This window comes from Diabrotica undecimpunctata, chromosome 6 (genome assembly GCF_040954645.1).
Source record: "Diabrotica undecimpunctata isolate CICGRU chromosome 6, icDiaUnde3, whole genome shotgun sequence".
Taxonomy (NCBI): domain Eukaryota; kingdom Metazoa; phylum Arthropoda; class Insecta; order Coleoptera; family Chrysomelidae; genus Diabrotica; species Diabrotica undecimpunctata.
This window is the reverse complement of record NC_092808.1, coordinates 127,318,983-127,332,513: the sequence shown is the minus strand read 5'-3', so window position 1 is coordinate 127,332,513 and position 13,531 is coordinate 127,318,983. Positions and strand designations below refer to the sequence as shown.

Sequence of the window (13,531 nt, the reverse complement as noted above, 5' to 3'; positions counted from 1 at the left end):
GTTTTTCCAGCAAAACCTAACCGCGATTACTCCACCAGAAATTCAACCTTTTGATGTATATTTACCGATCCAGTCCACTGAGTAAAGAAATTTATATTATATTCGATAAAAAAATTATACAATCATATCCCTTTGCAACTGAAATCTACAATTTCTTTCCTTAAGTTCCGTAAATTGATAAAAGCCTATCTATCTAAAATACCATATTATTCAGTGGAAGAGTTTCTTAACGAATGACTAAGAAATTACAGTACGTCTAGGTACAAGCAACTAAAATATGTTTGACTTTTTGTAAGCTTTGTCCATAAAATTGTACAATTTTCAGTAACAATAAAGCATATTTCTATCTATTCATACCTATAATTTCGTACCAAGAATATATAATATATACACGTACAACTTAAATCATATTTAAAAATTTTTACTTTGTAAAGTTTATTTTTAAATTTAAAAAAGAAAATGTATATTTTTTGTAAAAATTAAAAAAAAAATTGATATATCCAATATTTGGTTTAGCATTACATACTGAATTAGATTAAATAATTAAATAACTTGCTAAAAAATTTTGGAGTAGTTTTGGATAAACGTCCATGCTCCTGTTTGTTATCTTTCTGTTCTTCGTAAAATTGAATCTGTTTCCTACGAAACTCAGTAAGTGGATCATCATACTGCTTATAAAACTTTAGAACTTCTCGTACGTCTTCAACTTCCATGTGAGCTATGGTTTTTAAAAACGAAGTCAAATCCAGCAAAACAGTATCATCGTTTTCTCCTTGCCACCTATCAAGATTTAAATGATTGTCTGGATGAAATTTGATACATTCAGCATTCCAGTCAACGACAATAACCTTGCTTAAATCTCTATTGAGCTTATCTAAATTTTTGACATGAAGCCCGTCTACAAAATGAGTAGAATCTCGAACCAACTTATATGAGATTAAATTTTTTGGATCCATAGCTTCAATTACTGGAAAAATGGACATCCCTGGTTGGGCTGTAAATACAACAATCTCATAAAGATCCACAAGGTTCTCTAACAAGTAATCTAACCCTGGGCGTTTTTTAAACCTCCAACCTGTGTTATAGGTCCAGTCTGGATGTGCCATAACGTCTGTAAACTCCAACACTAATGTGTAAGGAGGTTGGTAATATGGATATTTTACAGGATCTGGCAAAAGTTTATCTCTGGACGGCTCCTGGATAAATAGTGTTATGTTTTCAATTTGCTTTAACAACCTTTTTATATATGTCTTCCATTTCGGAATTCCTGAGCCAACTTCTTCTGGTTTTTGAAGTTCTATGATCATAAAAGTCCCAAGTAATGTGACGGAAAGGCCTAAAAGTGCACAGATTACCTTTAATTTTCGAGCAGTTTGTTTAATATTTATTGCTTCCTTTAGAGCGAAATCCTTTTCTGTACATTGTCTATCAACTACTGTAATATTAGGCTCATTTTTGTCATTACTACTGGAGAGATACCTACCTAAAGCAAGATTGTTTAGAGGTAATACTTGAATATGTTTATTTGCGTAGATAATTTTTAAATTTCTACCTAAAAGATTTTTTGTTGTTCCCCACATGACTATCCTAACATAAATTTTTGACAAAAATGACAATCGGTGTCAAATCTATATTTTTTGATATTATAAAGTACACGGGAATTCCATTTAAAAATATAATTTTACGCAGCCATTAACAAATCACGACAAACTGATACGATTGTTGTTACAATCGTATAGTCGGATCTGAAACTGCTTTCTTGTAACATGTCTAATTTACTAATTTAAATATTATCTGTATATGGGATTAATTCACAATTGATTTCAATTAAAATTACAGTTTTAACTAACATTTGACGTTTCGATTTCCACTCTGAAAATCGTTCTAAAAAATGGTTATTTCTAAAAATTCTGGGAAATATCTATCTATATAAAAGGTTAGGACGACAAGTCACACCGTTTGTCCAGTAAGGTAACTACGCCACCTTATCTGAACTACCAACATCTGACATTTTAATCATATTTTGTTATTGAATCGATACGTTTAAGTAATAATACTAATAATATTAATTACATTTTAATATAATTAAAAATACGATTAAGTTTTTTTGCAATATTAACAAAAATATTGGTTGCAGTGATTTTAAAATAAGATTCAACAAACAAAATAATTTAAAGCTTCATGTTAGTTTAACTTTAAACACCTAGCGCCACCTAGAAAAGATCTGACAGATAAAATAAAATGGAAAATATTTATTTGCCAAATAAATTACTGGATAAAAAGTTATACTCGGTTCGCTATTCCCAGTCCGAACTGTTTGGTGAATTTAGTAATTATTTTTTTGCGAAGTTAGTTACTTTTTGACAGACTAAAAGTGGCTGGAAATTAATATACAACCAAGCACACGTACTCAGCCAATATTAATAGTAAACAAACTAAATAGTAAATAAAATAGAACTTTGCGAATTACCGACAATCAATATTTATTTATCTGCACCATATAATAAATAGTTATGTTAAATTTAAACAACTAAAATATATTTTTTAAATATATACTACCCAAAATTTGATGGGTTTAGTATACACTTCCACTATTTAGAATAATTCTTCTTTTTTTTAAATAAAGAAGTCTGAAATAGTAGGGTACTTGAGCTATTAATACTGAGAAGTAGGAATTGTTGTGTTGTAGGTTTCCGACAATGAATCTGTCAAAATATGCCCGAGCTAAGCGAATGGAGTATATCTGGAAAATAAATTGTGTTTGTTGTAGTTTGTTACGTTGTAGGTTATCGCGAAATCAAAAATATAACCTAAATATTGTTGTTTATTGTGGGTAAGAGATATTGTGGATACGGTATTAAAAGATTTAATGAAATCGGAGAATATATGTTTAATGTTTATAAACTTGGTGCGAGAATATAATATTTAAAGCAGAATCGAACATTTTAATTTTGTAATGATAAGGAGTTTTTTTAAGAGGATTAGATTAAGTAAACTGACAGTGATATATTCTGAGAAAATATTGTAAATAATAAATAAAAAATAAATATTGTTAATAAAAAATTATAACAGCAGGTGTATACATATTTTTCTTTACTTAGTTTAGGCATTAAATGTTTTCATAATCTTGATAATTGAAAAATGGATTAATTAACGTTCCAAAATGAAAAATATGCACATACCTAGTACCTAGGTTGTCAGATTATTTTAACCCTTTACCCTTTCCAGTCAGATGATCCCATTTGGGATCATAGCAATGTTTTCTGCTTTAGCGGCAAAGGAAACTACTTATGTCGATTTGGCGAACGGTATTGCGTTGCCTCACCTTCCTACTAGATGACGCTGCATTAATTTTTTGACAATTCTATCAGTAAGCGTTAATGGCGTTAATAACTGTGGCGTTAGTCACATTTCAATGTAAAACTTCGTAGTGAAACAACACAACGATCATCAATTTACTGTAAATTTCAAATCATTCTAAGGTGAGTAATTGAACCAGTAATTATATGAAAAAAATTATTTTGCTTCTTACATTGTTTTTATTTGATAATTTGCATTGTTTATGTAAACATTATAAATATCAATGAATCCAAATGGAATCATTGCGCCATTGTGGAGGTCTCCAAATGGCATCATTGGGAAGTCGTGTGAATTTTGTTTCTGTCAATAAAATACAAAAGTACAATATACTTTTTTATTTCAGATGGATCGTGTGTTCAAAACTACCAAAACCAAACTTTTTTTTTGGGAATTGCAAAATCTGTCCCAGGAAGAGGTAGTTGGTATTTTTGACGACTCTGATATCGAATTTGATGTTGATAATGAGAAAGAGAGTTTGGAACAAGAAATGATTGAAGAAACTCAACTAAAAGAATTATTGGAAAATATTGTTGAAGATAGCTTCCACACCCAAGTTACAGAGAATATGGAAGAAAAAACTGTTGAAGAAATTACAGAAGAGCCACAGACCAGTCATGCCAAGAAAAAAAAAGCATAGAAAAACCAACTTGGACTGACAACAATTTAATTGATGTAAACAGCGAATACAGTGGTGATTTTTCGGTTGATGAAAGTATTTATACGCCTTTCCAATATTTTAAAATGTTTTATGACAATGATATTATTAAAAATTTTGCTGAGCATACAAACTTGTATTGTGTGCAAAAAGACAGTAAAAATATTGATAGAAGTGCAGCAGAGATAGAGCAGTTCTTAGACATGTATTGAGTGGAATTGTTCGTGTTCCTTCGTATAGAATGTATTAGGCAGAAGAAACGCGATATAATACAATAGCTGATATCATGTCACGTAATCGTTTTGATAAACTGCGGGCATATTTTCACGTCAACGATAATTTGAAAGTCTCGTCTAGCAACAATGACAAATTATATAAAGTAAAACCTTTCCTTGAAAAAGTTCGGCAAAATATAAATCAGATAGAACCTGAGGAATTCAACAGCATCGATGACTTTATTATACCATTCAAAGGACATAGTAATCTAAAGCAATATATAAAAAATAAACCTCATAAATAAGGCATAAATTTTTTTGCAAGAGCAGGACGCAGCGGCATACTATACGATTTTAATATATATGTGGGGAAAGGAATAGTCTAAGATGAATCAGGTCTTCGAATTAGTGGAGAAATAGTACTCTGAAGTTGATTAGAAATAGTTGGTGAAAAGATTTTCATGGATAATTGGTCCACATCTTATAATCTAATTATTAGTCTGAAAGAACGGGGCTTCCTTGCTGCAGTCACTGTAAGAACTGGGCGGCTGGCAGATTGTCTTTTTTCAGAAGACAAAGTTCAAATGGCAAAAGGTCGTGGATCCTCTGATGTAAAAATAGACAGCAAAAAAATATTACTGCTCTCAAATGGTATGACAATAAGTCCGTCATATTAGCATCGAACTATATAGGAAAATATCCTCTTGATAAAGTGAAGAGGTAGTGCAACAAGAGCAAAACCTATGTCGAAATCGAACGGCCAGCAATTGACAAAGAATATAATATTTCGAAGGGGGGTGTGGATTTGCATGACATGCTTGTGGAACTATATAGAATCAAAATCAAACCAAAAAGATTTTATTTGAGAATAATATTTAATTTTATTGATTATTGATACATGTATTGTCAACTCCTGGTTGCTGTACCGAAGACCCTGCAAACAAAAACAAGTGAAACACATCACCCTTCTCCAATTCAAATCTCAAGTTGGACATGCGATACTGAAAGTTGGAAAGTCCGACACTTGAAAACGAGGACGTCCTTCTCAAGAAAATACACCACATAAGAGACAAGTAATGCATGCATCCTGCACCAGTGCAAGATCTTCGATTTGATGGCGTAGGACACTGGCCACTACATAATCAAAATCGCACAAGGTGCAAACTGCAAATTATGTATAAAGTCTTACTCTAGAATAAAATGTTCTAAGTGCAATGTTTTTTTATGTTTAAACAATAATAAAAATTGTTTTTATAGTTTCCATGTACAAAATTAAATTGTTAATAGTATAAGTGCAATAATAAACGTATTTCCTATTATAGTCAATTTTTTACCAGACCACTATATCAAGTGTTATAAATTGAGGTACCCCCAATGCCAGATGATTCCAAATGGGATCAATTGTTTTTGAGTTTGAAGACTCTAGGATGTAAATTTTTTACAAAAGTTACCAACAATTATTTTTTCTTGTATTTTTTTCAACAAAATTTATTGAAAAAAAAATAATTTGGGCTGGAAAGGGTTAACAATCATAAAGTAGATTAACTTATATATAAAAAAGACTCGTTTCAAAACTTTGAATAAATCTTCTATATATAATTATGGAATATTGATTTTAAATTCTGACAATTTTGTGATACTTCTTGGATAGGTATATTTTTTAGATACCTACCAGGTAGGTATAATTAATTACGTACTCTTGATAAGAAGTTTATATGGAAATAATAGGAATGGGTAGTTACTTGGAGGTTCTGATTATATAATACAACCATTTTTAAAAAGTCCACTAAACGATCCATGAAGAAAATTTATATAATGAATTTTATATTAAAACCAGATATGTAACAGACCTTTTTATGTATCGAAGAGAAGGCTTAGGTACTATTTCACCCAATGATGAAATAGTTAAAAACATTCAACCGTTCTAATCTACAGCAACATTCTACGAGTATAACCTAGCGAGAGATCAAAGTGAAGACAATATTGAAGATGAATTGCTAAATAAAGACATTATTGAACTTTCTGAAGTTGAAGATGTTTGAACTAATCTTATAAAATATTTTAGTGTTATGAAGAAATCTTAGAAGAATCATTAAACATGTATTATTTTTTTTATTCGTTATTCAATTTTTTCTTTACATAATTTAATTAGTCCTGCCACCACAAATTGTATAATCAAAAGAGATATTAAAACAGTGGTGTGATTTCTTCTGGTGTGCAGAAGATCGAGAAGCCTTCGCAATGCTGATAGCCAATGTCGGATAATTCTGATATGGCACGCGAAGAAGAAGATTTCTTCTTCTTCGTCTTTTTATATAGACATGACTCTGTCTGTTTTTCAATGTGCCTTCCGTAAGTTGTCGTTCCATCGTTTTCGTGATCTTCCGACTGATCGTTTTCCTATTGGAGAACCGTCTCTTGCCGTCTTTACTACTCTATTTGTTGTCATTCGGCTTATATGATCGTTCCATTCTACTCTTCTATTTCTTACCCAGTTCTTGATGTTCTCCATCTTGCATCTACATCTTATATATGTACTTCTAGCTCAGTCCCGTAGTGTCTTACCATAAATTTTTGTAAGTGTTTTCATCTCTGCTGTTTCTTACATCCTTTTTGTCCTCTCTGAGTAAGGTCTTCTTTCTGCCGCGTATATCATTTTTGGTCTGATGACTGTAAATTTGTAAATTCTGCCTTTCGTTTCTTTTCCGATATTTTTATTTCTCAATATTGTTTGATTTAGGCAGCCTGCGGCTCTGTTTGCTCTATTCACTTGATTTCCACTTTCGTTTCGAGCTTTCTGTAGCTCGATAATGTGATGCCTAGATATTTAAACTCCATCACTTGTTCTATTATCTGACCTTCCGGCTCCAATTTACATCTTAGTAAATTTGCTGTTGTAACCATGCATTTTGTCTTTTTTTGTGGAAATTAACATGTTAAATTTTCTGGAGGTTCAAATTGCTGCAGCATACGTTGTAAATCATCTTCACTTTGAGAGAGCAGTATTGCGTCGTCTGCATAGCAGATTATTTTAAGTTGTTTTTCTCCCATTTGGGATCCTTTTTTAGTTCTTACTTTTTTTATTATTTCATCCATAATTAGATTGAACAATAGAGGACTCAGGGAATCTCCCCGTCTTATCCTGTTGCCAGCTTCAATAGGATCGGTTAGTTCTTCTTCTAATTTTACTTTTATTGTGTTGTTTTGTTAGATATTTTCGATCGTTTTGTCACGTCATCACGTCAGTCACGTCTCGTCACAGTCCCGGCGCCGAAGCGAACAATCCGTCATACAAAATATTCTTTATTAGAAATATGACGCCGGCATTCACATTCATCAGTTGTTGACGAAAAGTTTCCCAGCAGTCAGGTTTCGACACGTCTATCGCCCGGCCCATTTTGTAATCTCAGCGACGAACTTTTTGGTTTTGCCGGGAACATGACGGGCGGTACAAGTAAACAAAATAAAATTATTGACGACCAATTAATAGAATGTGTGAGAAAATATAATGTTTTATATGATTTATCGAATGTACAATACATGGACATTAATTTTAAAAATAATATTTGGCAGGAAATAATAATAATATTTGCTAATTCTTCATCCGAGAAACTTTCCATCTTTTCAACAGATTGGTCGCCGAAGACTGATGCATTTCGGGTGTGTGCGAATAGACGAACGAATAGTTCTGTGACCAGACGGGACCGGTTCTGCGCCGGGACTGTGACGGGACTGATGTGTCTGAATCTACCTTTAGTGGATAACGTCTTTTAATTTGACCCGGTCAAATGCCTTTATAAGGTCCACGAAACATAAATATGCCGGTTTGTTGTATTCTAATGATTTCTCTTGCACTTGCCTCATTATAAATATGACGTCGGTGCATGATCTCCCCAACCTAAAACCTTGTTGTTCTTTTGCTAGTGTTATAATTTCACTCAATTTATTTGTTATGACTTTGGTTGTTAATTTTACTGTTGTGTTTAATAAATTCCTCTGTAATTTTCCGGGTCCAATTTTTCTCCCTTTTTGAAGAGAGGTATTAGGATGCTTGATCTCCATTCTTGAGGAATCGTCTTTTGTTCTATTGTTCTATTATTTTTTTTTATTATCAGTTTTTTTAGAAAAAGGTTAACCTCTATGCACAGTTTCACTTAAAAATATAATTTTTTATTTGTAATGATTTATTTTTGCTACAAATTATAGCCCAGTAACATTTGTAAGTTTTGTATTATCTCAACTTGTAAACGGATGTTGTAAACGGATAGGACATAGTAGGTGTTTCTCTTTGTTTTTTTTTATATTCACCTTTACGACTATTTGTACTATTTACTTTGTAACTGTTTCTGGTGAGACAGTAATAAATGTTTAATTTTTTTCCGTAAACCATTTTGTTTATTTAATAAAAAAAAGTTCCTAACCTATCTTTTGTGTGTTTTAGGACGGAAGAACCTTTTCTTTCATCCAGCAGGAAGTTTCCTCAAAGGTTTCCGTTTTAAATAGCTTGAGGTCCTTCTGGTTGTTTTGTTTGCCCATTTGTCCAGGAAGATTTATAACAGGATATTCATGTAAGTACCCCTTTCTTTCATTTTTGTAGTTGCACAATCCAATCCCATTGTTTAATTTACTTATCCACGACCCAGTTTCTCCTAATAAACCCTGAGCGCCGTTCGCAACAGTTTCGTTTATTTTGCTTGCCCTATCTGTAAACCCGTAATTTCTGTCCCCAATTTTTAACCCCCATAATAATACAACATGTGGTAGACAAAATATTCTTTACAAGTTAAATATCGTGTTTACATGGAATTAAGCCGCAATTGATTGTAATGATTACATTTTTAACTAAAATTTAATGTTTCCTACATACACTGCTTTTAAGAAAATTCTTAAAAAATCTTTTTCGAAAACAATTTCCGGAGTGGAAATCGAAACACAAAATTTTAGTTAAAAACGTAATTATCATTACAGTCAATTGTGGCTTAATCTCATATAAACACAATATTTAGTTTCAGTAGTTTGTAGTAGTAGTAGTACTGTTTTTAACAGAATTCTTAAATAATCTCTTTTGAAAACGATTTCTGGAGTAGAAATCAGAATGTGGTGACCAGAATACGTCACGAATGCAAAAAAGCTCTACAAACAACCAATTGTTTAATTTAAATTTGCATACATGTGACATAACCCTCAACAAATTATTTTAAGACGTCACACTATTGTGGCATCCACTTGGCAGATTAAATAAACAACTAGAACCACAAAAATTAAAAATGTCATTATTTGACAATATCATCAAAATTTATAAACAAGAATTAATCGCTTAAATATTATTTACAGAACAAAAAATTTAATCTAATTTTTATGACCAGTAAGTATTATTTGCCAAATTCCTAATTTTTGTAAAATATGATATATTTTTAGGTATACCATCAAGATTAATAGTTGAAAATGTAAGGTTTTTTGGAGAACAGTTTGGACCATCTTTATTGCTTTTGAGATATCCATTATGGTATATCTTGATACTTTTAAAAAGTACACTATATGTGCTCTTCTTAGTTATCAGTGTTATTTTATTCCCACTATACTTAGTATTTTTTCTGATTATGCTTCCCATGCGCCTTTTGTACGTAATATTAAAAATAATATGTGGTATTTTAATAATATCTCTATTATTCCCGTACATTACATATGAACTAATTATTGCATACTTTTTTCTAAGAAGAAGCAGAGGTAATTAAAAATAAAAACTATGTTTGTGGTTCTAATTTATTATTTTATTTGTAGGTATATATAAAATAAAGAGAGTATCCAATTGCAAATATCTAGGTTGTGATATTATTGAATAATTAGATCTAGATAAAAAGATAAAATGTAGAATTGAGATGGCTAGTGCAACTTTTTAAAAATAAGGTCATTCTTCTGTACCGATAACTTAAATTTCAACTTTGTATAGACAAATATTAAAAATCCGGAGACAGCTTATAAGATTCCACTACAGGATCACTACGGTCATACCGTAGTTAATCAAACTTACATTTTTACATACATTTAAAATTATGAGAATACATTGGTAATAGCAAAGAATATAGACGCTAAGCGTCTATATTCTTTGGTGATAGGTTGCCAGTCAAAAAGTGGCCGAAAATACTTTTAATTCATTTAATAGTAATTAACTTTTGAACAAAAAATTTTATTTCGTTAATTTATTTTTTAAATAAAATACGCTGCTCATGATATATATGTATGTTTTTTATACCAAATTTAAACTAATTGTTTTTCTTAATAGGATGATATAAGGTTGCCTGAGAAAAAATGGTCGCAAATTACGGTTCGCAGCTTTTAAAAACGCAAGATATCAAAGATAAAGTAAAAGACACCTAGCGAGCAACGTTACTGGTTTGAAATGTCAGTTATGTGAGTTTTTAAAGCATGCGTCGCGTCGATAGATATATACATATTATGACTTGTCAAACCAGTGTGATTGCGCGCTAATTTTATTTTACTTTATCTTTGTTACCTTGCGTTTTAAACAGCTGCACCCCTAATTTACGTCCATATTTTCTCAGGAAACCTTATATGATCATATTAAGAAAAAATAGCTTTAATTTGATATAAAAAAACATGCATATAAGGTAAGTGAGAAAAATGTTGCCACTTTAACGTTTGTTTGTAAATCAAACCTACACTTTTATTAATAAATGAAAACAAATTTGGGTAGTAGTAAAAAACTTATTGTCTTTAACAATATATTTTAATTATATCAAAGAACTAAACAGAAACTAAATAAATAATACTTTTTTATTGACGTTGCCAATGGCAATATTAGGATTTTAGCTCTCCTATTATTGCCACCCATGTCAATATTAGGCACTGCAGAACTACAGTCAAAAGTAACACATTTTTTCTAAAAAAATAAAGGCAATTAAGTAGTATAATCGTCACAAACATTTCTGAAAAATATATTTAACTTTAAGAACATTGAGGGCAACTAAATTTTTCTTTGTCATCTTTGTCATCTTTAGCCAGTCCTACACGGGCCTCGTGAACGTATTGATAGCACACTATGCACAAGCGTATATCTTCTTTACTATAGATGTTACAAACATGGACGTATATAATATTAACATAGACTGATCAGTCTGTAGAGCTAAGTTACCACACCATCCGGTTTTTCCGTTGTTCGTTATGTCTCTGTCTTACATCAAGTAAGTATAGCAGCGTCTCTTTTGGCGAGGGAGAGATAGAGTGAGGAGTTGCAATGCACTAGTGAGGGACTGATCGAACAACCGCAACAGAGCTTGTCGTCAGTACGCGGGGCCGGTTTGCTCGGTCTATGTTAGGGTAATATATACGCCTATGGTTACAAAGGAAATAATACCACGATTCTTCTTTCCCTGATTTTTTTACCGTACTGATCATTGCTTTTTTGACAACTTCGATTAAATTATTCAATTTTGGTATTGATGCAAACAGATCTTTGGTAACTTGCTGTGCTTTCCTGTTTAAAGCTGGCTTTGTCTTTACGGCGGACAATTTAATTTAACTTTATTTTCCGGTGTAATCAGCAATCCTGTACCTTTTACACTCTCGCCGCCAATGATATTTTAAATTTTTTCGTCGTGCGCCAAAACTATATTATTTTGTTAACGTGAAACGCTGTAAGTGTACATTAATGTTACACGTGTATCAAGACAGAGTGCACATTAATGTTACACTTGGCGGCGAGAGTGTTAAAGGAACATTTAGAGTCAGAAGTTGTTACTTGATTATTCCCCGGATTATATTTTGTTGTTTCTTTTGTAACCGTATTGCCTTTCTGTTTATATTTTAATTCAATTAGTGGACTATCATCTTCAGGACTGCTTGCTATAACATCGTTAAGTGAGTCATCGTGAAGACCAAAATCTAATAATGATTCGCTACTTGAGACAGTAATTAAATGCTTCTTTTTTTTTAGTAGTTTCCTCTGACACTTCATATCCGCTTGTATTCGTCTTGTTTTTATCTGCGGGTTCACTCGACTTGCTAGAACTAACGACATCTGACAAATCTTGGGATATACTGCGGCTTACTTCGTCTTCTTATCTGTGGGTTCAAACTTGGTGCAAAGGCAGCTTCAGGTATAGCGTCTGGTCTAAACGGATAAGTGAAGGTGGCTGCAAAACCGGAGATAATGTTCAATGGTGTCATTCTCATATATTCATATTCATATTCATATTCATCATATTCAATAAATATTACTAGGGTAGGACCAGGGTTTCTGAATGAAGAGAAATGGTCAAGCTACGAAATAAAATGCTTCGCATATATTATACTATTTTTGTTTGTGACTATAGCTTTTGAGCCAGGGGCAAGTGACCAGACCATTTATGTTTAAACCTTTGGCCATTAAAAAGTACAAAAGGTGGCACACAATTTGTTGCTTATGGATTGTCAATCTGCATCCTTTTTCGTCCATATTATATATGCTACCAAGTTTGTCACAGGTTTAGTTTTTCTATGGTATCTCTAATTTATTAAAGTAGTCATCGACGATTGTTTTATTCATTTTTTGGGCTCGATCCATATTAATATATTAATTTGTTGATCTTTTTGCCTAGCTTCATCTGGATGTCTGTACAAGAATAACTTAGCCATTTTGTTGTAGCGTAAGAAACATACTTTTCATTAGAATCTTGCTTGTAATAGGCATTCCTAACTCAGCTAATCTGTGAATTCTTTCGACAAGATCATTTTATTGTGCTACAGACAACACCGGTGATAAGAACGGCTACAAGGAAATGGAACAAATCTCTGGAATGGTGGAGGATTTCACCAGGACAAAGACAGGCGAAACAGTTCATTACAGAACATTTGCCAAAATTTACGGCAGACCTAATAAGCAAAGACAGGTAAACAGTCAAAGCCATAGTAGATCTTCTTACAGGGCACTGTAAGCTGAATAGGCATTTGAAGCTGATGGGATTATCAGATGATGACCTGTGCAGATTCTGTCACCTCGAAGAAGAAACAGCAGAGCACATTTTATGTCGGTGTGACAGTCTGGCAAATGTGCGGTTCTTTGCATTAGGAGAAGAAAATCCACCGGCAAATAGCTACATGGAAGGTATAGTCTCGAAGCTACTAGACTTTATAAAAGAATCAGGCTAGAGAATATTATCTAGCACTAGAGGACCACAATAGATCTGAAAGGGTCGCAGTGGAATAAGCCGAAAAGCCACCTCTCTTAATCTAATCTAATCTAATCTAACACCGGTGATCTTCCAAGCTTCTTACTCTGAAAGCTTTAAACTTTTTTTATGTT

The 13,531-nt window shown here is 32.2% G+C and overlaps 1 protein-coding gene across 1 annotated transcript; it reads right to left on the bottom strand.

Moving 5' to 3' along the window:
• Positions 1 to 430: 430 nt before the first annotated feature.
• On the bottom strand, positions 431 to 1,726 carry LOC140442819 (mitochondrial import inner membrane translocase subunit TIM50-C-like). Its single transcript, XM_072533788.1, has 2 exons — positions 1,484 to 1,726; positions 431 to 1,336 (listed from the first exon to the last, which is right to left on the bottom strand). The coding sequence occupies exons 1-2, from the start codon at positions 1,578 to 1,580 to the stop codon at positions 531 to 533; spliced, it is 903 nt and encodes a 300-aa protein (XP_072389889.1). The 5' UTR covers positions 1,581 to 1,726; the 3' UTR covers positions 431 to 530.
• Between the last annotated feature and the right edge of the window lie 11,805 nt (positions 1,727 to 13,531).

What these genes read in the sequence shown, in the direction of transcription:
- LOC140442819 (XM_072533788.1), bottom strand. Translation starts at nt 1,580, where the DNA reads ATGTGGGGAACAACAAAAAATCTTTTAGGTAGAAATTTAAAAATTATC. An exon ending in TCTAAACAATCTTGCTTTAG is followed by an intron (nt 1,337 to 1,483) that starts GTAGGTATCTCT and finishes GTGCACTTTTAG; the next exon opens with GCCTTTCCGTCACATTACTT.